The sequence below is a fragment of the Pithys albifrons genome, chromosome 6 (assembly GCF_047495875.1).
Source record: "Pithys albifrons albifrons isolate INPA30051 chromosome 6, PitAlb_v1, whole genome shotgun sequence".
NCBI lineage: Eukaryota > Metazoa > Chordata > Aves > Passeriformes > Thamnophilidae > Pithys > Pithys albifrons.
The window spans coordinates 3,931,590-3,958,427 of record NC_092463.1 but is presented as its reverse complement, the minus strand read 5'-3'; the positions used below and the strand labels follow the sequence as shown (position 1 = coordinate 3,958,427).

General features: G+C 45.9%; 1 protein-coding gene across 12 annotated transcripts in view; it reads right to left on the bottom strand.

Annotated features, from left to right (window-relative positions):
- KTN1 (kinectin 1) overlaps positions 1-26,838 on the bottom strand; it is an 84,119-nt gene that overhangs the window by 24,926 nt on the left and 32,355 nt on the right. For 6 of the 12 annotated variants that reach the window (XM_071557255.1, XM_071557259.1, XM_071557261.1 and 3 more), the window contains exons 5-24: positions 25,864-25,994; positions 23,744-23,860; positions 21,129-21,269; positions 19,213-19,319; positions 17,709-17,841; positions 16,703-16,790; positions 16,238-16,404; positions 15,555-15,623; positions 13,783-13,820; positions 13,121-13,211; positions 12,764-12,832; positions 12,009-12,046; positions 11,802-11,892; positions 9,521-9,589; positions 8,607-8,641; positions 8,405-8,495; positions 7,063-7,131; positions 6,179-6,216; positions 1,495-1,585; positions 1,266-1,334 (exon numbers count right to left, since the gene is read on the bottom strand). In XM_071557255.1, the coding sequence (XP_071413356.1) occupies positions 1,266-1,334; positions 1,495-1,585; positions 6,179-6,216; positions 7,063-7,131; positions 8,405-8,495; positions 8,607-8,641; positions 9,521-9,589; positions 11,802-11,892; positions 12,009-12,046; positions 12,764-12,832; positions 13,121-13,211; positions 13,783-13,820; positions 15,555-15,623; positions 16,238-16,404; positions 16,703-16,790; positions 17,709-17,841; positions 19,213-19,319; positions 21,129-21,269; positions 23,744-23,860; positions 25,864-25,994 (1,742 nt within the window). The remainder of the gene's footprint in view (positions 1-1,265; positions 1,335-1,494; positions 1,586-6,178; positions 6,217-7,062; positions 7,132-8,404; positions 8,496-8,606; positions 8,642-9,520; positions 9,590-11,801; positions 11,893-12,008; positions 12,047-12,763; positions 12,833-13,120; positions 13,212-13,782; positions 13,821-15,554; positions 15,624-16,237; positions 16,405-16,702; positions 16,791-17,708; positions 17,842-19,212; positions 19,320-21,128; positions 21,270-23,743; positions 23,861-25,863; positions 25,995-26,838) is intronic. The other 6 variants (XM_071557258.1, XM_071557264.1, XM_071557266.1 and 3 more) reach the window with 2 other exon arrangements.

Here is a 26,838-nt window from a genome sequence, read left to right as displayed (position 1 = left end):
ATGACAACCCTCTCACTGGCAACTCCAGCTCAGACCAGAGAGATCACCCCTGATCACTGAGACCTTTGCACAGGGAACTGCTTTTTGGTGCTCTCTGCAATGGCAGCACTCCCGCAAATTCCCATTTTAAGGCTGAACATGGATTGAAGAAATGAGATTTAGTGGGAATGTTTATTTGGAATTCTGTATAAAAGACAGGCAGTAGTTATTTGTGTAGATGCTGGCCTAGTTCAACCCTCTACCACAACATGGCAGGAGTTCCAGACATTCCCAAAAATCTCTATTCTGCTTGCAGGAGACCAAAAGGTCCACAAATGTGTCACCTTGGGGGAAGGCATCTCATTTGTAGCTTTCCAGAGACAGCAAGTATAAAACTGCACTTTTTTCCTGGGCTTTGTGCCAATTCCAGGGAAGGAAACACACAAAAATAACTCCCTCAGTTCCTGGAAATTTGCTCTGGAGGAAAAGCCCAAGGTGGAAACACATTCTATGAAGCTTTGCCTAAAAAGGACAAAACTTTTACACTAAGGAAAGAAGAAAAAGGGGTGACATGTTGGAATGTGGCTGGAAAGACTGGGAAAAAAAAGGGCAGACCAAAAACACAACCCAGACAAACAAGTAAACTTCCTGACAGCACGATGGATTGAGCTGCCTGCAGAATGGGCTCCCCAAGGAAACGTGGCCTTGTTCTGGATGCCAGACAGCAACCATGCCAAAAAAGCCAAGACTCCTCCATTTGTGCATTCCTGAGAGCTGTAATAAAACTTCCTGTGCCAAGATTGACTCTTTGGGCACTGGGAACGAAACAGTCTTGGGTTTACCTGAAAACCAGACACTATTTGGGCCTGTAGTTGTGTTCCAGCAACACAGAAAGGCCAACAACAACAGGAGAAGCAACTTCAGAGCTTGAAATCCTCAAGTTGCCAGTCCCTCCAAGAATGTGCCAGGGTTTTGTGTTTGCTACAGGGACAGGGTGCACTGGCCCAGCCAGAGCCAACGCTGCAGTGCCTTAAATTAGAGCAATTCTTGCCAAACTTCACACTAATAGTCCAAAAAGCTCAGGCATCCAGAGGGATGTGGTTTCTGAAGGACAGCACCAGTTACACCACATCTTTATGGCTTTATATCCAAGAACAGCGTAGCTCTACCACTAAAAAGCTCCTCTACCCAATGACATTGCCCAGTGAAACAGAACACACTAGAACAGAAAGGAGTGAGCAGAGCACCCAAGGCTGGTTCACACTGCTGGCACTAAGGTGCTTTACCTGTTTTTCCATCTCAAGCTTGGAATTTCCTACTTCTTCTTTCAGAGCCTCTATTTCCTGTGTCAAAGCCTTTTCAATGACAAAACAGACAGGGTTGGACAATGGAAACACAGAAAGGCCACGAGAATGGATGCTACAAGGTTATCACCCTCCAGTGCCATGCAGGAACAGAGAGATGGCAGTCAGGGGCACCCACACAGGGAGGGAGGCAGGGATGGCACACAGATACCTGAACAGTCTTCTCCTTGCTTGCTACTTTCAGGACTTCAGCCTGGAGGAGTTCTTCTACTGATTTAATTTTTCCATCCTTCTCATGGATCCTTAAAAAGAGCAGAGGGACAACATTAGTTGGTTGAAAAAAAACAAGCTTTAGGGGGTTTTTTGCCTTTTTTTTTTAACCTTTCCTCACAGCTCAAAGCAGTCATGCCTTTCAAAAAAATGAAAGCTGTTGCTCCTGTTACCAGTAGAGGGGTGTCAATACAGACAGAACCCTCTAAAAAGGATGCAGCCACTCAGGCCTCTGGCTGCATAGACTGAGCCTGGAACTGCTACCAGAGGACAGTGTGAGAAGCACCTGCATGCGATGTGAGCAGGTGAACGATTTGCTGGGTCTGGTGGCAGAGCTAAAGGAAGAAGTGGAAAGGCTCAGAAGCATGAGGGAGAGTGAAAGGGAATTTGACTGGTGGAGTCACACCCTTTGGACTCCTAAGGAAGCCCAGCAGGAAGTGGTGAAGCCCAACCCCTCCTGCCATAAGGCAGACAGAACAGACCATAGGGATGCGGACAAATGGAAACAGGTGCCTGGTCATAGAGGCAAAAACACCCCCTCTTGATCCCTTTCACCTGCCAGGGTGCCCTTAAAAAACAGGTATATGGCCCTGGACTCAAAGTCTGATGGAGGACAGTCAGGAGGAAGATCTGTCTACAAGGTCTTCTGGTTACCCCCAGCCTACCGGACGGGGTACAACTACAGGTAAGAGGAAAAAGAGAAGGGTTGTTGTAATCGGTGACTCCCTTCTGAGGGGAACTGAGGGCCCTCTATGTCAGCCAGACCCATCCCACAGGGAAGTTTGCTGCCTTCCCAGGGTCAGGGTGAGGGATATTACTAAAAGACTTCCTAAGCTTATTCAACCCTCAGACTATTACCCGCTGTTGCTTGTCCAGGTTGGAAGTGATGACATCAACAAAAGGAGTACCAGGGTAATTAAAAAAGATTTCAAGGCACTGACCTGATCACTTCATGGGGCAGAAGCACAGGTAGTAATTGCCTCAGTTCCTGTGCTAGCCAGGATGAATGAGGAGATAAATGAGGAGAGGTTTAGGAAAGCCCAGCTTACCAATAGGTGGCTTAGGGGATGGTGCTATTGTCAAAATTTTGGGGATTTTGATCATGGGGCAAACTCCATGTTGCCAAGTCTCCTCAAACCAGATGGGCTTCATTTATCTAGGAAGGGCAAAAGAACTGTAGCCCATAAGTTGGCAGGGTTGGTTAGGAGGGCTTTAAACTAGGTTTGAAGGGGGAAGGGACGGCAACTGGGCTCTCCAGAGACAGGCCTAAGGGCATAGAGCCCGAGTTGAGAATGAAATCAATGGCCCAGCTGAAGTGCATGTACACCAATGCACACAGTATGGGAAACAAACAAGAGGAGCTGGAAGCCAAAGTGCAGCAGGAAAACTATGACATAGTTGCTGTCACAGAAACGTGGTGGGATGACACACATGACGAGTGATGCCATGGGGGGCTACAAGCTCTTCAGAAAAGACAGGCAGGGAAGGAGAGGTGGAGGGGTGGCTTTGTATGTTAGAGAGTCTCTTGACTCTGTTGAAGTTGAGGTCAGCAGTGACAAGGTTGAGTGCCTGTGGGCCAGAATCAGGGGGAAGGCCAACAAGGCTGACACCCTTGTGGGTGTCTGTTACAGACCACCCAACCAGGATGATGAAGGGGATGAACTGTTCTACAAGCAGCTGGCAGATGTCTCAAAATCTCCAGCCCTTGTTCTTGTGGGTGACTTTAACCTGTCAGATATTTGCTGGGAGCTTCATACTGCAGAGAAGAGGCAGTCAAGGAGGTTCCTGGAGTGTATAGAGGACAATTTCCTTCATCAACTGGTAAATGAGCCTACCAGGGGTAAGACCCCACTAGACCTACTGTTTACAAACAGAGAGGGGCTGGTAGATGATGTAGTGGTTGGAGGCCACCTGGGGCATAGTGACCATGAAATAGTAGAATTTTCAGTCCTCAGGGATGTAAGGAGAGCCACCATTAAAACCTCTACTCTGGACTTCCGGAGGGCAGATTTTGGCCTGTTCAAAAAACTAATTCAGAGCATACCCTGGGAAACAACCCTTAAAGGCAAGGGGGTCCAGGAGGATTGGACATGTTTTAAGCAGGAAATTTTGAGTGCACAGGAACAGGCTATACCAGTGTGCCAAAAGGCCAGCTGGAGGGGAAGACAACAGGCTTGGTTAAATAGGGAGATTCTGAAAGAAATCAGGGATAAAAAGAAAGTTTACAGACTGTGGAAAAAAAGGCTGGCTACTCATGAAGAATTTATGAAGAGAGCTAGATCATGCAGGAAGAAAAATTAGGGAAAGAAAAGTGCAATTTGTAGTTAATTTGGCTAATTCCGTTAGGGATAACAAAAAGTCCTTCTATAAATACCTTAATAATAAAAGGAGTGGCAAGGAAAACCTCCATTCTCTGTTGGACTTGGAGGGAAATATAGTTAAGAAAGATGAGGAGAAGGCTGAGGTACTTAACACCTACTTTGCCTCAGTTTTCACCAGTAAGAGAGGTGGCCCTCAAGACAACTGGCCTCTGGAGCTGGTAGACAGGGAGAGGGAGCTGAATAGCCCCCCTGTATTCCAGGAGGAAATTGTTAGTGACTTACTGAGCCAGCTGGATCCTCACAAGTCTATGGGACCAGATGGGATCCATCCCAGGGGGATGAGGGAGCTGGCAGAAGAGCTTGCCAAACCGCTCTCCATCATCTTCCAACAGTCCTGGCTCTCTGGGGAGATTCCAGATGATTGGAAGTTGGTGAATGTCACCCCAATCCACAAAAAGGGCTGCAAGGCTGAACCTGGCAACTACAGGCCTGTCAGCCTGACCTCCATGCCTGGCAGGGTTATGGAGCAGTTCATCCTGAGTGCAATCACACAGCACCTTCAAGGTGGACAAGGGATTAGACCCAGCCAGCATGGGTTTAGGAGGGGCAGGTCCTGTCTGACCAACCTGATCTCCTTTTATGATCAGGTGACCCACCTGGTGGATAAGGGTAAGGCTGTGGATGTGTCTGCAAGGCCTTTGACACCGTCTCCCATCATATACTCCTGGAAAAGCTGGTAGCCCATGGCTGGGACAAGTGTACCCTCTGCTGGGTTAGGAGCTGGCTGGAGGGTCGGGCCCAGAGAGTGCTGGTGAATGGAGCTGCATCCAGCTGGCGGCCAGTCACCAGTGGTGTTCCCCAGGGGTCTGTATTGGGTCCAGTCCTGTTTAACATCTTTATTGATGATTTAGATGAGGGGATTGAGTCCATCATCAGCAAATTTGCTGATGACACCAAGTTGGGAGGGAGTGTCAACCTGCTGGAAGGCAGGAGGGCTCTGCAGAGGTATCTGGAGAGACTTGAGAGATGGGCTGATTCCAACGGGATGAAGTTCAACAAGGCCAAGTGTCGGGTCCTGCCCTTTGGCCACAACAACCCCCTGCAGTGCTCCAGGCTGGGCACAGAGTGGCTGGAGAGCAGCCAGGCAGAAAGGGACCTGGGGGAACTGAGGGACAGGAAGCTCAACAGGAGCCAACAGTGTGCCCAGATGGCCAAGAAGGCCAATGGGATCCTGGCCTGGATCAAAATCAGCGTGGCCAGCAGGCCCAGGGCAGTGACCCTTTCCCTGGACTCTGCCTTGGGGAGGCCACACCTTGAGTGTTGTGTTCAGTTCTGGGCCCCTCAGTTCAGAAAAGAGATTGAGGGGCTGGAGCAGGGCCAGAGAAGAGCAACGAGGCTGGAGAAGGGACTGGAGCACAAGTGCTGTGGAGAGAGGCTGAGGGAGCTGGGGGTGTTTAGCCTGGAGAAGAGGAGGCTCAGAGGTGACCTCAGCACTGTCTGGAACTGCCTGAAGGGAAGTTCTGGCCAGGTGGGGGTTGGTCTCTTCTCCCAGACACTCAGCAATAGGACAAGGGGGCACGATGGGCTCAAGCTCTGACAGGGGAAATTTCAGTTGGAGAGCAGAAAAAAATTCTTTGCAGAGAGAGTGCTCAGGCATTGGAATGGGCTGCCCAGAGAGGGGGTGGATTCCCCATCCCTGGAGGTTTTTAAACTGAGCTTGGCCGTGGCACTGAGTGCCATGATCTGGTAAAGGGACTGGAGTTGGACCAAGGGTTGGACTTGATGATCTCGGAGGTCTTTTCCAACCCAATCAATTCTATGATTCTATGAAGAATAAGACTGGGAATACTCAGAAAAAGTTAACTTTATATTTACAAGTTGGCTTTATATTTAGCTCACATGCTAAATAGATGATCTTGCTGTCTAAAAATGCAAATTAAGGTATCAATAGTCCCTGGAATGGCACACACTTAAAATCAGCCTTCACTGGACTTTCCAGCAAAGCACAGAGCTAAGAAGCTCCCTCCTTTCAAAATGCATGCTGAACAAAAATGATTATCTGACAAATCACTGCAATTCCCCGTCTAGTTCAAGTCAGGCTTATGAAATTAATTGCCTGGCAGAGAAGTAACTGGATTTTCACAAGGTATTGATCTGACATGATGTGTCTCTACAGTGAAAATGCCTCCTGCCACAAACACACATTACCCAGTTAAAAGCAAATAATTTCAGGGAAGTGATTTACTTGTGGTCATGGGATAAAGACAATTATCAATCACAAATTAAATCTGTGTAGTAACTTACACTTTCTGGAGTTCCTCCACCAGTGATTGGAAGGAAACCTGTTCAAAACAGAGATGCAACTTAGAAAAAAACAGAAGACAGCAAAACAATCTGCAAGTGTTGAGGGGTAAGGAAGACAGAGCCAGAGCACTCTGGCACTGGGTACACTATGTCACAGCCTAATGATTTTATTTATCTGGCTGCTCTGGAGAAAAATAGCTGTTAGTCTCCAGTTTCTGGCAAACCAATACCAAGTCTGCTGCAAGTCCCAGGAAAACAAAAGCAAACCCACCCCCCTTTTTACCAGGAGATGATGAAGTTCAGGACCAGCTTTTGCTCAGCTAACCTCAAATTCTGGCACTGCTGTGCATCTCTTCATGGTCACTCTGCTTCCCCTTTTCCATAAATGTTTTTCCTAGAAACCAAGTGCCCCCCTGAGCTGTCCAAGCAGAGCTGGATGCCAAGGAAAGGCACTTCCTGATCTGCACATCAAAAGTGACAATACTGTGACAGTGTCACTGATCAGAGACACAAAGAAGGGGGTAAATCCCACCAGCAGAGTGGGGATTAACACTGGAAAGCTCCAGCATGCATCACGAAGCTGGGCCAGCACAAGCTGCCTCCCAGCCATCCCTGCTGCTCTGGGCTCCTGGAAAAACCAATCCACAGCCATTTCAGTGCCTGGCAAACTCTGGATCCTTTCCATCAGCCCCATTGCTCAGCCTTCTGCAAAGGAAATATTTGACAGAAGCCTCAGCTTCCAGACCAGTGCTGGAAGAAAACAGGATGCTTTGCCAACAGCCTTCAAAGGCATCTCCACCTTTTTCCCTCAACTTCTGCAACCACAGCAAGATTCTTTCAGATTTAGTTTAGGTGTAATAAAAGTTTTAGATGAAAAGTACTACCTGCTCTGATTGCTGAATTTGCAGACTTTGAAGTTCCTTTCTCAAGGATGAATTCTCCGTTCGCAGCGCCTTTGAGAGCAGACACACACATAATGAAAGGCTCATTTGTTGGGCAAGAAGTGTTAGGCTTGACAGAAAGTAATTTCTTTTAGAGTAAGTCAAAGACTTTGAAAGTCTCAAAGAGACTCCCCCCCTATATCCCCCCTCTGCAGCTGTTGGAGCCAAAGTATTCAGTGGACTAATTATTCATCATGGATAACTTGGAGTAGACTTCAATCCCTAGGGAGTTGGAGCCCAGGTATAGAGCAAGGTGGGAATGCTGTGACTGAGCAGAGAGTTCAGAAAAACAAATGTAACAAATCATGTTACAGGTCATTGACACTCCTCACATCATAATTTGCATGTATTTATATGATATTGGGATTCACATAATAAAAATTATAAGACCATGGGCTTTAACAGTCTAGATCTTACTCTGGAGTCAATAATAACATCCAAAATATATAAGGAGTCAAAGCTGCCTTTGTGCAGAAACACACCACAAGAATAAAAATCAGCCCTGGAGGGATTTAAAAGCCCTGTGGATGTGGCACTTGGGGACATGGGTTAGTGTGGCCTTGGCAGTGCTGGGGGATGCTTGGACTTAATGATCTAAAAAGGTCTTTTCCAGCCCAAAGGATTCTGTGATGTGCTCACACCTCTGGCTGTTCAGTAACCTCAGTTTGCAGCCCCTCCCAGCACAGGGGGGTCAGCATTGCACCTGGAATTAGGCACATGAAGACAGGGAACACTGGCTTGGTTTTGTCCAGGGAACACTGGCTTGGTTTTGCTCATACAGACAGGACACAGTTTTCCAGCAAAATCCAGCTGGAAACAGAGTTCTGGCTTTCCATCATCACCTTCTTTACCAACAAACAGGAAGGAAATAACTTTATTTTCACCCAAAAAGTGTCACTAGTTCATAACCCATTTAACCCTCCAGATTATCAATTAAGCAAAAAGATGCAAAAGTCCCTAAACTGCCAAGGTGTTTACAAAATACCCTTTCCTAGAGAGAGATTTGTTGGAGATTAGGCCAAATGTACAGCTCTGGAGAGACATTCCCCTTATTCCAAAGGACATCCTAGAAAAATCTGCTCTAGACTAAGCAGAGAGAAGCACTTACTATGCCATCAGTGCTCATGCTTATTCTCTCACAAAAAAAGGGTTTAACCTTGTCAGCATAAGATGCTTTTCCTATTCAAAAGGAACTCTCAGGCTGCCCTATGAGCACTCCAACACACTTTGCACAAGAGCACTCCATCTCCACTTCCCCATCAAAAGACAATACAAGAGATGTTACCTTCAGCTCCTCCTCTTTATTAGCCACCTGTATGAGTCCTGCCTCGAGCAGCTCTTCAACAGTCTTGATTTTATCATCCCTCTCTTTCATGCTGAGAAAGCAAGAGTGAGTATTAGGACAGAGTTAACTCTGAAGGCAGGTTAGCTACTGCCAACAAAATCTTTATTTTGACCTCTGATTCAAAAGAAAAAAAGTTTCTTACCTTTTTTCCATCTGCTCTATCAAGTCTTTGTTTGTCTAAAAAAATAACACAATAGGATCATCATTAATTGGACTAATAATGGTTTGGCATTTCAAAAAAATAACAACCAGAATCTTGGTTACAACATTAATTCAGAAAGGAAAAGAAAGTAGGGGCAGAACATCCTCATGGTATGTGTGTGTCTGATATTGAGGCTGGAATCTGCTTCTCCACCACAGGAAGGGCAGCTGCTTCAGACAGGGAGCTCCAGGCTAGCAGACACCAACACAGAAAAAGAAATAAGCTTCCTGTCCTTCAAGTCTTCTGCCAGTGTTTCAGGAAGTTTTCTCCATGGTACAAAGTCAGGGTTGTTCCCAAGGGCTCTCCCAGGCAACATTTCCAAGGGAGATGGAGCTGAGCAACTCACCAATCCTGAGCAGGGCTGCCATGGGCAAAAACACAGCACAGCAGGCAAAACACATCACAGTGTGAAGGGGTTTCCCATTCCATAGGTCTTTTCTTTGCTGTTACTGGTTTAAAAATTCAGCCCAGGAGGGAAGAAAACAAGCAGAGTAAAAGTCTTGCTCTGGTCTCTCCAGAGCCAAGTAAGAGTCTTCTCCTCTGGAAGGGATGGGATTTTTTTATTCCAGAAAATTGTTGACAAAACAGTGGTTGCAGAAATAAACTCTTGCTTGTGTTAAGCTGGGAATCTTCAGGAGGGGAAAAAAACCACCCACATTTTGTTTGGACACCCTTGACCAGGCCTAGAAGACAGTCACAACTGCCTTACTTGAACCCTCCACAGAAGAGAATACCTAAAAAGCATCACTTCTGACACCAACCAGTTCAGTGTGCAGACAGGTTAAGAAAAAATTACAGAAGAAATTAAAATAATGGAAGGTATTTGATATAAGCTCAGCAAACACTGACTATACCTGCTCAGACAGGAGAGTCTGCAGCTTCTGAACTTCAGCTTGCAGAGTTGTGTTTTGATCCTTGACAGCCTGGAAGGAAATTTGAACATTTTATCAGTTCAGAACTGCAAAGCCTAACTACAGCATTTCCATTTTGGCAATGAGGTAATTAAACAGCACAGAAGTCATTACAGGGAGTTCTTTGGAAGCTACAAGACTACAAAGAGTCCTTTCCTCTTCTTTCTTGCTTTGCTGTATTAAGGACAAAATTATTGTCCTTATGTTCCCATGAGAAATTCAGCTGTTACCATCTTTATTCCCTGGCAGAAAATCAGACAGTAACAAGTGGGAGAAGCTCTGGAAAAAAATGCATTTTCCTCCTAAAGCAGCATCAGCATCATGTCAAGATTTGATAGCTGCCTCTTCCAAAACACTCATCTGGCAAAGCAAATGGTCCAAGATTTCCTTTCTACTTCCCTTCAGCTGCCTTAAAGCACAGCAAGGAATTGTCAGTCCAGCAGCAGAGGCTTGCACAGCTCCCACACTTGATCCAGCTGCAGGGAGGGAAGAGATGAGTGGGGAACACCAACAGACCCTGCCTCTCCTCCAGCATTCCTGCTCCATGCAGCAGACACAGCAGCCCTTCACACACAGGCTGGATTCCTATATGTATTTTTAAAATCCTCTTCTATCATTGCTTTTTGCTTTATGAAGTCTTTTTGAAAGACTTGCTTGGTGTTTTACAAAAGTAAAAAGCAGGACACGTGCTCTGTGCTTCACCTTACAGGGAAAACACAGGCAGGAAGGGACAGCCAGAGTGAGGATGAGAAGCACTGCTCTGTTTTCCCCACTTTCATGTGCATGGGAAACAGCAGCTCTTCCTTAGGTGGATGCATTTAGTACAATCCTGGCCTGGTTTGTGCTTGGGATCAAAGACAGGAGGAACAAGAGACCAGCACTGCACATAACCCTCATGCTGAGAGCACACTGTAGATTCCTGCAGCATCATCATGATGATTATCTGCATTCCCTTCTCCATTCACTTCCCCAGGAACTGCCAGAATTGCCTCCAGGTGATTTTTGCCACTACTATTTAGCACTGAATTCATTTCAGCACATCACCATTCACAGCACCTGCAAGGTCTCCTTCCTGGGTAACAGTTACTACAGAAACCATCACACTGAAGGATGCTCATTTTATTCCTCCTTGCATTCATTCCCACCACTTCACTTGCCATTTTATAATGTCTCACCAGGCTGAAAGCCCCCAGAGTGTCACTAACTTGAGCCTTGCCCACTTCCTCCAGCCTGCCACTCCCCTTTCCACACTGTTTATATACCCAGCACACACTTCACTGAAGAGTCAGTCAACAGCTTTATTCCAAAAATCAGCTGAAATTGTGCTTTGTTTCCAAGTCTATTAATTGAGCAAACTTCTCCCCTCTTATTCCCTGACAGCTTTTACAGAGCCTTGCAAGGGACTCTCATCAAAACCCCTTTGAAAGTGCCACTTTTATCCATCAATCCAGTTTACTACCTGCTTCAAAGAGCTCCAGGAGACTCCAGAGGCTTCTCCTACAAAAGCATCCTGCCTGTTCCTCACTGGCAAACTTACCACCCTGACCCCGTGAGACTCAGAGTGCCTGACCTCTCACCAGAAACATCAGAGGAGCAACAGTGCCCACCACGGGCTTTAAAGGACTTCAGAAGACACTCATCACCTTTCTCAGAAGAAAAAGGCCAAGGTGGCAGAGGGCAAGGAGGAGTTAAACTGCTCTCTGCACACACCACCCAGAACAAGCAGCAGCTTTGCTGTGCAGACCCCAGATGTCAGAACAAAAGCTTCAGCCACTTAGCTGCAGCTTTAAGGGAAACAATGTGGAAGAAAGCAGAAGAAAAATAAGCATTTTTACATCCACCTTCACAGAAAACAGACTTGGCATGATAATCCAAGCAACAAAAGCTCACACCAAGGCCTTGAAAGTCATATTAGAAGGTGTAATGCAGGAGAAAGCACAAGAGCTTTCACTGTGCAACCTCCTTTCACAGATTTCAAAGCCCTCACTCTTCACAGCTGCAGACACTGCAGGTAACTTGTGTTCCCCCAGCTTTGACTGCTGCACACTCAGCTGCTGCTCTGGGACATCCCACGTTGCTCTTGCCTTGCAAACACAATACTCTAACTCACCTTAACACACAAAAGTCAGTTTTCTTTCACTGCTCTGCAGTTGCACCAAAGCCTCCAAAGTCTGGAAAACTTACTGTAAATAGGCACAACAACAACACCTGTTCTGTATCTTACCTTGAATTCTTCTTTTGTGTTTGAAATCTGGGCAAGCTCTTCTCGAAGCTGATCTTCAAGACTTCTTATTTTGTCATCTTTGATGTGAATGCTGAGACACAGCAGAACAGTTAGATATGTTTTCCCATCCAAGTCTTACAAAAAGCACCATTCAAAAGAACATAAAAGACTGATAAACACTGTTTATCAGATCCCAGAGCTATTTACCTTTTCTGCATCCTTTCCAGCTCATGTGCAGCAGCAGCCTAGATATAAAGAGGATTAACACAGACTTAGGATACATCACATGATTCAATCAACCTTTCATTCCACAATATTAAAAAGCTAGAACAAGTCATTTGGCCCCTCAGCACATGACTGAAATCAAGAGTGAAAGGGGTAAGTTTGTCTTCCTGCACTTTCACAACACCAATCTACACCAAAGTGTAATTATGCAAAGGGCAGATGATCTCGAAGAGATTCATTTGACAACTGAGATTATCTCTAATTAAACACTTCATTTCCACCTCTGTAATGAACAGGCCACGGAGCAGTGACAGAGGGACAGCATTTTGTTTGGCTCTAAAGAGATCCCTGGTGAGGGCAAGGGGGTGCTGGGCTTTTGGGGTTTTTTGGGGGGTGTTGATGGCCTGGGTATGCCAATGCCAAGGATGCACATTCCCAGACAGTTGTGTTCCCTCCTGTCCTGCACTCTGTGAGCCTGGAAATCTAAACCAGCCAAGCAAATTGCTTCAGGAACTTGGTTATTCAAATAAAAGATTTTGCTAGTGAAAAAGGGGTAAAAATTAGGCCTCCCACCTGCCCTAAGAACTCCAGGGAGTCAGGAATTAGCCTGATCCGGAAGCCTCACACCATTAATGTGCTTAAGCACAGCTTGCTTAGAGCCAACAGATCTGCATTTATGACAGAGCAGGTAGTGGGAAGGGAGTAAAATTAAGTATTTGATGAAACAATTATTTCACCTGTTCATTTGTCAGAGCCTGTAACTTCTGGACTTCTGATTTCAGGGATAGGTTCATGTTCTGCAAGACCTGAAGGATGCAGGAAAAGAAATATATTTGCAGTTCATACTCAGACAGTACTTCAGGTAAGTTCCTTCCCCAGGGCCAAGTATTTCAGGTTACTTTGGAAGGAAAATCCTCAAGCTTCCCTATCAGCAGCTAGCATTGGCCTAGCCTAGAAGAGCCAAATGAGCAGATTTGTAGCTGGAAGGGCTGTTTCTGGAGCCAAAGGCAGCAGCCTTGGAGGGTTCCTTTTGTACAGGCAGCCAAGGAGCCTGTCCCTGTATCAGCTGGCATTTACACATGCTGTTATTATACCTTGAGCTCTTCCTCCTTGCTGGTTAAGTTGGCATGTTCATTGCCTAATGAGTCCTCCATCTGCTTTATCTGTTTGTCCTTTTCTGCAATCCTGCACAAATGAGAAACGATGACAGATGAGTACAAAAAGATCTGGATGAAAATGGTACAGGAAGCATCAGGCTGAACACAAAATACATGCTGGCCCTTTAGTCCAGCCCCTGCTCTGAATCCTGCTGACTGCACACTTTGGACCCAAAAGCTTTTCCATTTTAAATTGTTGTGTGCCTGCCAAAATATTTATGAGACATTCCCTAGCTCTGAAACACAACAATTACCCCAATTCCCAAAGGGAGAAACCCTCTTGGCACAGCCACACAGCCCAGACAACAACAACCCTCCCGGTCACGCACATTCCTGCTCTGACCCCGCACACAGGCAGGGGGGAGCAGGAGAGATGCTGCTTTGTGTGCAGCACACAGAGCCTCCTCCAGCAGCCTCCAAACCTGAGGCCAGGCACGAAAGGGAAATCCGTAGGAAGCGGTTTCCCAGCTCCCAAGTCAATCTCCTGGTGGGAGTTTGAGAGCATGGACAGCAACAAGTCCTTCTCCAGTCCCCCCTGCACGGGGCAGGCTCTGAGAGCCACTGACACCTCCCAGATCCCAGAGGAAATGAATGCTCACACTTTGTGGAGTTCTTCTGCCAGGACTGAAGCTGAGGTCTGTAGAAGGGAAAAAAAATAGCTGAAAGAAAAGCAAGTCAAAGAATCCTCATCTACAGCGAGCCAGGAATAGCATTTGTCTAGTTATTTTGAACTGGCACAAGATGCTTCCAACTATTTCCTGGCTAAGGAACACTGAAGGAATACCAGCACATACTCATGTCCCTTTGGCCTAAGGCAGCATGAAGGGAAAGAAATCCTACATTATTTCCCTCTCTACCAGACTCAAACAAGCCAGGGGTTCACCTGCACTTGTCTCCCAGGAATTAAGTGTTTTATGGGATATTCTGTTGACAAACCACTCCAATTTAAAAAAAAAAAAAAGAAAACCCTGCACAGTGCAAGAGGAATAGAAACAGCAACACAAAACCAGCAAGTGGCATTTTTTCTCCCTGGAAAAAGCCTATTCCTTTGCTGTCACACACAACAGGGCATGAGAGACCTATCACACTACAGACTGTTTCCTATTTAGTTTGGTAGCAGCTGTGGCACAACTTCCATGGACATTTGAGCTTCAGAAACATAGTTCTCTTTTTCCAGTCTTTCCCTCTCCCAGAATCCTGGGTCTCATAGAGCTTGTGCCTGTGGGACCCCTACAGCAATCCCTGAAGTGCCTTATCTGGATCATACCACAGAGAACAGCAACAGAGGACAAAACATTAAAGGGAATAAGCAGTTCCAGTCCCAGAAGGGGCCTAAAATGACCAAAAGAATTCCATCAAGCCTGATGGCCAGAGTGGGATCCAGTCCAACCTCACCTCTCCCAAGTGCTTTTTTCACACCCACTGTCCATGGTGGAAAAACATCCCTAAATTTTCATGGCCAGTGGGGCTACCTGGGGAAAGCACACACTTCTTCCCAACAGCTCTCCTTGTGTAACTCAGAGGTAAAAAGTAGAAATTCCCTAGGGATTTATTTCCAAAGGACTGGGAAAAGAGGAGTAGGTCATAAAGATGCTGTAAATCCAGAGTAGCTGTTCCTTCACTGTTCTCCCCACCCAAAGGGTTAAAGCACTACAAGCAAATCCAGATTTTCAGTCTCTTGTCCAATTTAATCAAATTCCATCAAGCACATCCATGATTAAAAGAAGGCAGCACCCAACTGCACAGCAACAGTCTCCACTTGTGCCCACAAAGCTTTCCTGAGCTGATTTCTGTGACCTACCTCTCCATGGGAACAGCCCCAGTGACCCTGAGGCTTTACATGGTGTTTACAACAGAAATTATTTCTCAAATAAACTAGTCAAAATAAAATTTTAAAAATTACAATAACTGAGAAAGGGAATTGTGTAGGTTTGGTGGGATTTTGGTGGGATTTTTTTTTCTTCTGCACAGAAACCAGCACTGAAATGAATAAAATTTCATACAGGAGCTACCATAGGGCAATGTTTCTCACAAGGCAAAAAACACAACCAGGTGGTTCACAGGACTGCAAAAGACCAAAAGAACCACAAGGCAGAATTTTACACATGCAAAGCTACAGAAAATAAACATTCAAAAGGGTGCCATACCCTTTGGTTATAAATGAAAGCCACTGTGGGAGAAAATAAGTGAATTTGCCCCCAAAAACACAGAAGGTTAAGTTTTAAACCACTTTGAGAAACATTAGAAAAGAGGATGCCACCAACTCTTTGCTTTCAGCATTACATCTCATATCCAGCTACAAAAAAAGTCTCACTTATAATGAAAGTTCACAATTCATGACTACAAAACAAAGTCTGAGAACATGCTGTACCTGGGCTGCCATTTGTGAATGAAACTTCTGAAGCTGAGCATTCAAAGCATCATTCTGCTCTATCAGCTCCTTGTAAGAGAGCACAGAAAGAAAAGCAGGCTGAGATCTGCAGCTGGTCAACTTCTGCTAGGATTAGCTTTTAGCCTTGATTGTGTTAGTAAGAACAGGTCAGCAATTACATGTCAGACTTTTATGAGATGCTGTTTTTCACCCCACTAAGATCAACCAGTTTGAGTGGAAGCACAAGAACCTGTTCTGTACCAAGAGAAGAATATTCCCTGCCCCACCATAATCCATCTGGTTTCCCTGAAGCCCTCAAGAGTTCTGCCCATGCTGCCTCTCACCACCTGATGCCAGAAGGGAGATCACACAGACATCAAAGAGCACAGCTGCTCTCCCAGGGTGTTTCCCATGCCATGGCAGCATCTCACAGCTTGGAAAATTGGGTCAGCACATCTTCCTGAGCTGCCCAGGGCACTCCTCAGGTGTGAGATGGCCCCAGACCTCCCCACAGCACCACACACAGGGTCTCACTTCATAAGTGGACTGGCACAGTTTTCTCATCCACTATCCAGTGGGAAAGCTTTACTAAAGCAGCATTTCCAGGATAATTCTTTATTTCCGTAGACACAAAGTGAGAGGAAAAACAAACCCAAAGCCTTAAAATATTTGAGCAATACTACCTGCACCTGCATTTGTATGGAGTCCTCCTCAGAAGCTCTCTTTTGCTCAGCCTCCAATAGCTGCAACATCCTCTGCTCCAGCTGCTGTTTTGACACCATTGTATCAGTAAGTTTACTGTGCAAGCTCTGGATTTCATTGTCTTTGGCCACAAGCTTATTCTGCACATCTGTAGCAGAAATGTCAGGGTTTTAATTCAGAAGTCAACATACCAGCTTTGGGGGAGATCATTGTCACTGCAAACAGGGAGGTTGATTGGAAGGCTCATTCCAGCAAGCTAAGGTTCAGCTCCCTCACCAGCACTCAGACTCACTGGGATCACAGCACACTATTCCCCAGGGTGCTGAAGCAGCACCACCTTCACCTGAGCTTTATTTAAGCCATTTACTCAATAATGCCCTTTTTTTACAAACAGCAACAGCCCATTCCCTGCAGCAAGCAGTATTTAGGGATTTTGTGATACATGCCTTGCTGTGCTGCCTCGTGTTCTGCTGTTCTTTTCCTGAGATAAGCCTGGATTTCTTCCCATCTCCTCTCTGCTTCCTGCTGCTGGACCTTCACATTGAAAAGAGAGTCGATGAAAAGAAGTCTAACCTTTAAATTTGTTTTTTGAAACATTCAGAGTGCATCCCCTCAGTGCCATTCCCCAAACATATGGCAGTGAAGTGAAATTGTTTCTTGTTTCCATTAGGGCACATCAGAGACAGAGTGCTCTGTAATCCTCCTCCTAGACTAGTTTAGCCTATTAATTTGAAAAGCAAATTGTGAACAGGATTTTATTACAGGCTTTTAACAGAATGGTTTCTGTAACATGAAAATGCAGCCTCTTTGCCCTGATAGTTCAGAATTAACAGCAGAAGCCAGACCAGCCATGCATCAAATAAATCTGCATCCAGTAATTAAAACATATCCCAGCTCTAGTTACCAACTCTCCACCTCCCAGGGCAAAAGGCAGGGAGAGCTTCTGGTATGCAAGACTTAATTATGAGTATTAAAGAAGTCGTGAGCTCTGGATTGGCACTGTCACCAAAAAGCACTAGTTTCTCTTCTTAAAAAAAATACAAAAGACCGTTTCTTTCCAAGAAAAGGAAAGAGGTCCATCCAGAAGCCAGTGCATTTGCATTTCAACTCTTGAAAAGGTATATTTACTTAAAAATTTAAATATACATTTGGTTTCAAATAAAATCACACAAGGACAATGACTCTGAAATGTCAAATTGTGCTGGAATTGTACAAAGTTCAACACCTCCAGTTTAGCTTTGTAAAGATACTTCCCTGGAAGGCAAGTTTCCCTTCAAAGTAGGTCTGTAACCACCCAAACCCCAGTGTGTTGAATAAAAACATTCAATAAACCCCCAGGCTGGCTCAGCCCATCTGAAATGGAAACAGCCAAAGCAATTCCCACATCCCACTGACTCAGAACTCCAGGAGAGCCTCGAGCACAAACTGATGGGCAAAGAAACCCCCAGTCACCTTCAGTTGAGCCACTGCCTGCTCTGCATTCTTCTTCTGGAGCTCCTCCTGCTGCAGTTTGCTGGTCTTCTCCCCCAGCTCATTCATCAGCCTGGCGTAGTCCTGGCGCAGCTTGTTCAGCTCTGCCGACTGCCTGGGGACAACATGGGCACAGGGGTTGGCACAGGAGGCACAGGCCACACCAGAAGCTCCTCACACACCAACACCAAGTCCTGCACTTGCAGCCACAGGGCTGTGCCAGCTGGGCTTGGGGATTATTATTTCATAGAATCACAGAATCAATCCAAGATCATCAAGTTCAACCCTTGGTCCAACTCCAGTCCCTTTACCAGATCATGGCACTCAGTGCCATGGCCAAGCTCACCTTAAAAACCTCCAGGGATGGGGAATCCACCCCCTCTCTGGGCAGCCCATTCCAATGCCTGAGCACTCTCTCTGCAAAGAAGTTTTTTCTGCTCTCCAACTTCAATTTCCCCTGGCAGAGCTTGAGCCCATCGTGCCCCCTTGTCCTATTGCTGAGTGCCTGGGAGAAGAGACCAACCCCCACCTGGCCAGAACTTCCCTTCAGGCAGTTCCAGACAGTGCTGAGGTCACCTCTGAGCCTCCTCTTCTCCAGGCTAAACACCCCCAGCTCCCTCAGCCTCTCCTCATAGGACTTGTGCTCCAGTCCCTTCTCCAGCCTCGTTGCTCTTCTCTGGCCCCGCTCCAGCCCCTCAATCTCTTGCCTCAACTGAGGGGCCCAGAACTGAACACAACACTCAAGGTGTGGCCTCCCCAAGGCAGAGTCCAGGGGAAGGGTCACTGCCCTGGGCCTGCTGGCCACGCTGATTTTGATCCAGGCCAGGATCCCATTGGCCTTCTTGGCCACCTGGGCACACTGTTGGCTCCTGTTGAGCTTCCTGTCCCTCAGTCCCCCCAGGTCCCTCTGCCTGGCTGCTCTCCAGCCACTCTGTGCCCAGTCTGGAGCGCTGCAGGGGGTTGGGGTGGCCAAAGGGCAGGACCTGCACTTGACCTTGTTGAACTTCATCCCATTGGAATCATCCAACCATAACTCACAGAAGACAAAACACTGAGATGCCTTTTTGTTTCTCCAAACATTTGCACCACCAGCAGATAAATCCACGTGCTGCCCCACTGGCATCATTAACTGCAGGGTATCAATACTGATTTATAAAGTTTAGAGTTCCTGTTCTCCCAGAATCAGCCTCTCCTAAAGCTCCAGGAGAAAGGACACACACCCAGCCAAAAACATCACTGTGCCTCAGCACTGCTGCAGTTCTCTTTGTTAAAGCCTCATAAGAGCTCAGGCTTCAAACTGATAAAATAAACTGTCTGCTGTGAAAGCCCTGGCCCAGTGCAAACAACCAGCCCAAAATATCCATGTGCCCAGCTTAACCACTAACCCAGCCACAGCCAGGGAGATGGAAACAAAAAAAAGCAGAAGCCAGAACAACTCTTCAGGGAAGGCTTAAGCACACAGAGCTCAGAGGAGCTGCTCACATACTTGCTCTCCATTTGGTTGGTGGAAGTGCTGACAGCATCTCTCAGGATCCCGTTTTCCTGCTTCAGGTGGCTTATTTCTGCCTCCATCTGCTCACGGAGCTGCTGGAACTGATGGGCAGAGAAAGATCAATTCCATAAAAGATTAAACTAAGGAGCAATAAAAAAAATAACAGCTTCTGGCAGCAGATAAGATATCACAGTAGTTACAGTATTTTTTGAGAGAGGGGCAGCTTTATCCCTTCCTCACACACCAACTCAAACTGTGCTACTCAGTCCCTCATGCTGAAATAAAAGCACAGGTTTCCTTTTATATCAGTGTAACAATCTATTTATCAACCTTTTTATTGTTTAAAATACTATATAAGTGATACTCAAAATATACTGATTGCTCAGCTTTATAACTTTAGATATTTATTAGTAACTGGGTATCAATACATGAACTTTTCCAAAGGGAAATAAACAAGCTGTGAATTATCATTAGAAGCTTACAAAGCCTTTAAACAAAGCAGAAAAAGTATAAAATAACCAACAATACACAGGTTACAAAATGCAAGCTGCAAAAAAAGTCCTCACCTAATATCCTGGAATCAAGATTATGGAATGGACCCTTTATTTAGGCACCTGTACACACTGATTGCATTCTCAACAGGGTTCCAAACAGGGGCAGAAGGAAGCCCTGATAACTCAGGGTTCAGAATAGTGCCAAGAAAATCAAAACATGGGATTCAAAGGGAAAAAATGGCTTTGCATGGCAGGGAACAGCAGAGCTGGTGTTGCAGCCTAAGAGCCTGCTCTGGAAACCCTTGAGCACTCACAGCTACAGCACCTTCTCTACCAGAGCCAGTCTGGAGATCTTCCTGACACCAGCCCAAGACCCAGTTTCAGCAAATGGCCAACTCATGAGTTAGCTTTTAATGTATAAAAAACAGTCCTTAGATATTTATCAGAGTTCTTTTCCCTCCTTATTGTTTTTGTAATGCCAACAGGATTCCAACAGGAGCAGGGACACAAACCCCACCTGACTGGGAGCTCAGACAGTTCCAGGTTCTCTGCCATGCTGCAGCACATCAGCAGAGGGAGCAGGACCAGAGCACTGGCTCCTCTGCTCATCCTCTCTCCAGCAGCATCTCCAGAGGTCTCCCAGCAGTGCCCAGACCTCCTTCCCCCTTCCCAGCCAGCAGCAAGACCCTCTCATTATCCAGTTGCCTACACAGGTTCCAAGGAAGTTGCCTCTGCTCAGGAGAACATAGTTCTGGTTCCAATACTTCAGGGATGCTGCTCTTTAAAGAGCTGAGACAGGAGATGCAGCATTAAAGCTGAGAAGTTCATGTGCTGGGCTTGCTGCTGGCACATTCACACAGGAAAAAAGTACTGGAATGAAAACTAAGCAGGCAAGTTGGGACAAGAAGGGCCATTTTTCTTAGAAAACTCTAAGTTAAACTTTTTAATCTGGTGAAACAAACGCTTCATTATAAGGTCACTCCATTATAATGCAACTGCAGTACAGAGTAACAAGGGTCTTAAAACATACAAATGTCTGCCCTTCAGATATTTTCAGCAAAGCACACCCCCAGGCAATGATATTTCATGTATATTATGCTATGTTGTCACTCTTTTAAAGAGATTTATCCACTGGTAAATGATCATTATCATTAGAGGCTCTCTTAAGCTGAGTATTTCAATTAGATTTTACACTTTAATTGAATAACATTTCAGCAGAACACCAGGAAGGAGAAGTAACAAGATCAGAGTCTGGCAGCCTGGGCAGCATTTTAGAGGCTACCAAAGTCACCTGTGAGAACACCTGGTCTTTCTTCTAAGCCAGGAAACTGCCACAAAGTTTTGCACCCAGCAATTTCTCAGCATTGATCTGCTTTGTGCATGAACATCAACTCCAAGGTTTGGTAGAGCACTGACCTTGATCTTCATCTGCTGAGATTCCTGGAAGCTCACGTGTATCTTGCTCTGGAAGGTGTTGTGCTCCTTCTCCAGAGTGTTGATGCGCTCTCGCATTTTCGCCGTGAGCAAACCATTCCTCTCCTTCTCTGCCACCAGCTCCTTGGGTGGGAAGGGACAGGAAACAGGGAAATAAGCCCTCTACTGCTCCCTTCTAGAGTCTAAAAGTCAGTCTTTTAAGATAACTAAAAATATAGCAAGTGTACACCAAGCCAAAGTCAGCACCAATTCACCCAGAGGAATGACAGCATTAGACGTGATCATGTTTCCAGCACCTTTATGAATATTTAGGATCAGCATAATCTCATATTTATTAAAAAGTTTGCCAATTTAAACACTGATCTATTATCTCAGAAGAGATAGGATCCTATTTACATCAAGTTTTGTCAAATCACAGAGATTTAACAACTAAACCCACGGATATCACGGAGGGCAGAGCTTGAATTTTCATCCCAAATTCAGCACAATGGAAGAACACAGATAAAGCATCGTGGCAAAACAGAGCACTTTAGAGCAGAGTAATTGCTGTGTAGCAGGTTGCAAAGCCAACAGCTTCGTGAGAGATGGGCTATTAGTGCATTACAAAAGCCAGAGAAGCCCTGAATCCCACCAGCATGACACCATATCAGAGCTTTCAAATGAAAATACACATTGCTATTTAATCATTTATTAGTCAGTAATTTAACCCAGACACCTGAGAAATCCACAGAGCTGCTCCTCTGCAATATAAATGCACTTGCTTTAGTAAGCAAGAACATTGAGAGCAGCTTTCAGCAGCTCCCCTCACACAATGAGGAATTTGTCCCAACTGAGCTTCAGGTGTCTGCAGCCACAGCACAGCTCCTCACAGTGCCAGGGAGCCTTGACACATAATTTAGTGCTCTAAATTATTAGCCTGAATACCCTCCATCCCTTCAGAGTAATTACAGCTTTTCCTACCCTTTAAATAAAAGCTATTCTCTCTCTCAGATCCAACTCACCAACTTCAGGAGGTTGTGCCCCCTGAATGAGATAAGTGACACGAGTTCCTAAGCCCATGTTCAGGCAGGCATTTAAGACTTTTAATGTGATTTAAATTCCCAAGTCACTTCTGACAAATCCTTTCTCCCTGGAAAATATTTTTCCATGTTATCTGACTGAAGGAAGGGCACCAGGACACATCACAGGTTCCTCCACCCTCCAGCAGCCCAGCACCCCTGCCCAGCCCAGCTGCACTGCCAGGGCAGTACCACAGATCCTGGGAACATGAACTCTGTTTCACCAGGAACCTCCCAGGTCAGGGGCACTTCTTGCTCCCATTTATCCTCTCCAGTTATCATCTTTACCAACACCCCTGCAGAAACATCCCTGCACCTGAAAGCCCTTTAGCTTGTGACAGTGTTTTCAGGAACACACATTAATTAGAAGAGCTTTTGTCACTCAAGCTGAGCTTTAATCCCTTTTTTATCCTGACACTTCAGCACTGCACCAACTTTGCCTTTACCCATCTTCTCCCTTCCCCAGTCCAGATGGGAAAACCCCCTGGTGACCCTTAGCTCTCTGGTCTTCGTTCTCCCTTAGTCCCTGAGCTCCCACCTTGCCTTCACATGTATTTGCAGATGTTTTTTCCCCAACCACATCAGCTTTTCCCACATCAGGCTCCTCCATCCGTTCCCTCTGCTTCTTCAGCACCATTTTCCCTCTGATTCTGCAGTCCTGAGCCAGTTTTTATTCCCTCCAAACACATCACAAGCTCTTTCTCCCTATGGCTACATATTGATTATCCCAAACCTCTTGATCCCACCTGCAAACACCTCCCTGCCAGCAGCTCATACAATACCCACTCCCTTCTTCCCTTCTCCCCTTCTCATCCTCCAAAGTTCCCAGCTCCCATGTCCTCTGGCCACTCTGTTCTCACCTTCAACCACCCAGTTTTTCATGCCCAAGTTTTGCCCCACAACACAACTTTCCCAGTGCTAATGCCTTCATGCTTCCAAACCAGAATCCTCATCCCAAAATTCTCCAGTCTAGTCTCTATTTGCCTAATTATTTGTTCTACTGCAACTGCTTTCCTCTGAAACCTTCATAAAAAAGTTACTTTTCTAGTCTTGACAGTGATGCATCAGCATCCCTGCAGGTCCAAAGCAATCAGAGCTGCACCTGCAGGGGCTAAGCGGGCAATCCACACTTTCTGTGCCTCCCTTCTTGAAAAAAATTCGTGGTGCTTGTGCCTAACAAGCATGTGAATGCTACAACACAGCCCAACTCAAAAGAGCAGTGCAGGGAAGGCATTTAATATTTGCATCCACAAAACAGTCTCATGCTTGTGAAGGAAGTGTTTTTAAATTAACCATTTGAAGAGAAAAATAGGCTCAACTTAAAAGTCTCAGTAAATGAACTCTCTGGAAAAACGACTGGGAAATGGCTCTGCATAAATACATTGCAACATCATAAAACCAAACGGAGCACCCTGGCAGCTTTCTCAGCATAAAAATTCCACCTTTCAACTGAGACTAAGCTCAGCAAGGCAGTATTTACTGGCTGCCACTCCTACAGCACCTGCTCCTCCCTAGACACATGAACACCTTCAGATTTACCTGGGAGAGCTGCTTGCACTGCTCCTTTGCCACAGCTGCCTCCTCCTTCATGGCAGTGAGCATCTTCTCTTTGTCCTGGAGCTGGTGGAGAGCTGCAGCCGACTCAGCCTTGCTGGCCTGCAGCAGGAGGGCACAGAAATGACCACACATGCCACAAGTGCTGGCAGCAGAGCAAACCCGAGAGGAGGAAACATTCCCTCCTGCCCCCCAGTCCTCTGTCTGTACAGAACACGTGGCACCAACAGTGCCCAATCCCGCGCTAATGGATCCTGCAGTGCCAGTTCCATCAGGCAGGGAAATGTATTCCCAAGCATGCAGGAACCAATTAAGAGAATAATGGGCTCTTAAGGTCATTGGAAGAGAGCTGCTGTGGTGGTGGTGGGAAAACAAAGAGTGGCCATTAAGAGAAATAATGGGAAGAGATGCTGAATCATTCAATAACTGAGGTTGGAAGGGACCTCCAAGACCACCTGGCCCAGGCCAGCTCAAGCAGGTATAATCAAACAAGTCTAATCTCTTGAAATATCTCACCACAAGGGGAAAAGGAAACTCTGATCTGGTGTCTCTTTCCACTTCCCAGGAGAGTCCCCAGGTGATGTAACTACATAGCTGCTGCCACACTGACACAGATACTTCAGGGAATGGGCCCAGAGGAACAATCCCCGTGGTCCTGCCACTTGTACACTCGGTCTAAACACTGAAATAGCTGAGTAAGGGGCACACTTTCCACATGTTTGTGCTCAGACTTCACTCAGAAGGTTGTGCAGTCCCAGTCCTTGAAGGTTCCAAGCCAGAGTGGATAAAGCCCTGAGCAGCCTGGGTTGACCTTGGAACAGGTCCTGCTTCAAGCAGGAGGTTGAACTACTCAGACTTCACTCAGTGAGGTCTGATAACTGAAGAAGCAAAGAAGTGTCAGTCCCATAAATGCACTCTGAATTTGGAAGTCCTCCAAATTTAGTGGTGTTGTATACACAGGCAGTACAAACCCCCTGGCAGTGGCTACAGAGAGAAAACTATTTACATTTCCATTTACAGACCCCCACATTTTTTGGTTGTATGCAAACCCAGGAACTCATTTTGATCCTAAAGGTTTAGCTTTAACACCAAACCTTCCTTCATAAGAAAAAGCTACAGCAAGTAGGTTGGCTGCTGTAACAGGTGACACCATTCCAAGTGCATCTCCATTGGGGTTTGTCCTTGGAGGTTTTTAAGGCCCAACTGGACAAATCCTTGCTCTGAACTCAATGTTGGATTGTTCTGAGCAGGCAGCTGGACTGCATGACCTCCTGAAGTCCCTCCCAGCTCTAAATGTGTGAACTGAATTGACACGTATCTAGTTCTGAATTTCTGCTTTGGTACCACATCTGCAGAAACACTCGGGATTGTGAGATTTCAAGTGGGACAATCAGGATGTCACGAGCACAAAGTCACGATGCACCAGGGGCAGGAGGAGTAGGTATTTGCAGGACATTGGTGGTCACCATTCCCTTCTGTCTTTAAACCAAGAATTGAAAATAACTGCTGAGCATGGGCACAGAGGGATTTTGTAGTCTCAGTCTCTGAAGGCTTCTGGGTAATGCCCTGAACAGGCTGATCTCAGAGCTGGTCCTACAAACCCCTCAGGTCCCTTCCAAATCTGAACTGCCCATGGAAAACACCCAAAGAAGTCACACTACAGGGTATAAACATGAGATGGAAAGACCTGTAAAACAGAGAACCAGCCAAACATGTGCAGCTTTCTCTTCGTTTCTGCTACAGCTTATCCAAGTTATAAATTTGGGCAAGATCACTCCCAAAAATCACCAGGTTCCCCATGCCAAGGTCCATCAGCAGCATTCCAGCTGCATTCCTTATTCTCCGTGGCCAGGTCTGCTCTTTACAGGGGCCAGAGCCCTGAGCCTGCCCTGCCAGCCCCTGGGGATGGCAGATGGCAGCACACAGGCATGTGACAACTGCCTTCTGCATGCAAAGCAAGCCCAGACCAGCTGGGAAGAGCCTTCCCAAGGCAGAATGCACAAATCACAACAGAACGTGGGCAGAGCTAATCTCACAGCACCTCCTCCAATTTCTGTGTTTAACAAGTTTGGTCTGCCCCCCCCACCCCACTCACAGCCATTCACCTTTTGCAAGAAATCATGGATTGGTCCAGATTTATCCTTCAGCACCTCCACTACACAACGGGCCTCGTCTTCAGTGAAGATCATGTTCTTCATGGATGCTACAAAGTCTTTAAATTTTACTTCAGCATTCTCTGCAACACAGAAGGCAGGATTTATTTATTTTGGACTCCATACAGAATTATTTATTTTGCTTCAAAACAGCATGTGATGGGGTATCATTATGCATTACATTTAATTCCAGTCTGAAATGCCAAGAAGCAAGAGGTCATGAACACTGAGCAAAAACAATTTAAATCTGATAACAATCTGCCAGCTGATAGTTTTGGGAAAGAAAGAAAATCCCACCAGTTTGTTTGTACAGTTGGTAACGTTTATAGTGTTGCTAGCAAGAAGACAAAGCATAACACAGATTTTGGAGGAAAAAATAGCATAACTGTGAAAAATTGAAGAGTCCTTTCCAGTGTATTATGACAGTAATTCAAGCTGAGCTCTCAATTTAATGGACAGCCTGGCTGAACAAGCATCATGCACACAAGTTAATTAATTTAAAAACTGGCACTTTTTTTGATTACATTATATGAAAGACAAAAATATTAATTTCCAAACTTAGATTGAGGGAACTGCTGCAGAAGCAATTCAGCAGTAGGAAGATAAATCAGTAAGATCCCTCTTAATGGCTGACTAAGTGTTTAAAAGGCACAAAGAAGGAACAACAATTCAACTGAACTCTGCTCCAGCAAACAAAAAACACTGCTCAAAAACAGGCTGCACGTAGGTAGGTCATTAGGTGGCTCCCTGAGTTCAGGAAATGGAAGCACAAGACCAAGGCTTCCCATATCCCTGTAAAATATTCACCAGTGCACAAAAGTATGTGAAGGGATGGGAGAACAAAAACAGCACAAGCCTAGAAGTGGTGCTTGGTTCAGAAATTGTCCCAAAGAACACAGAGAAGGGTCCAGGTTTCTCACCACCATG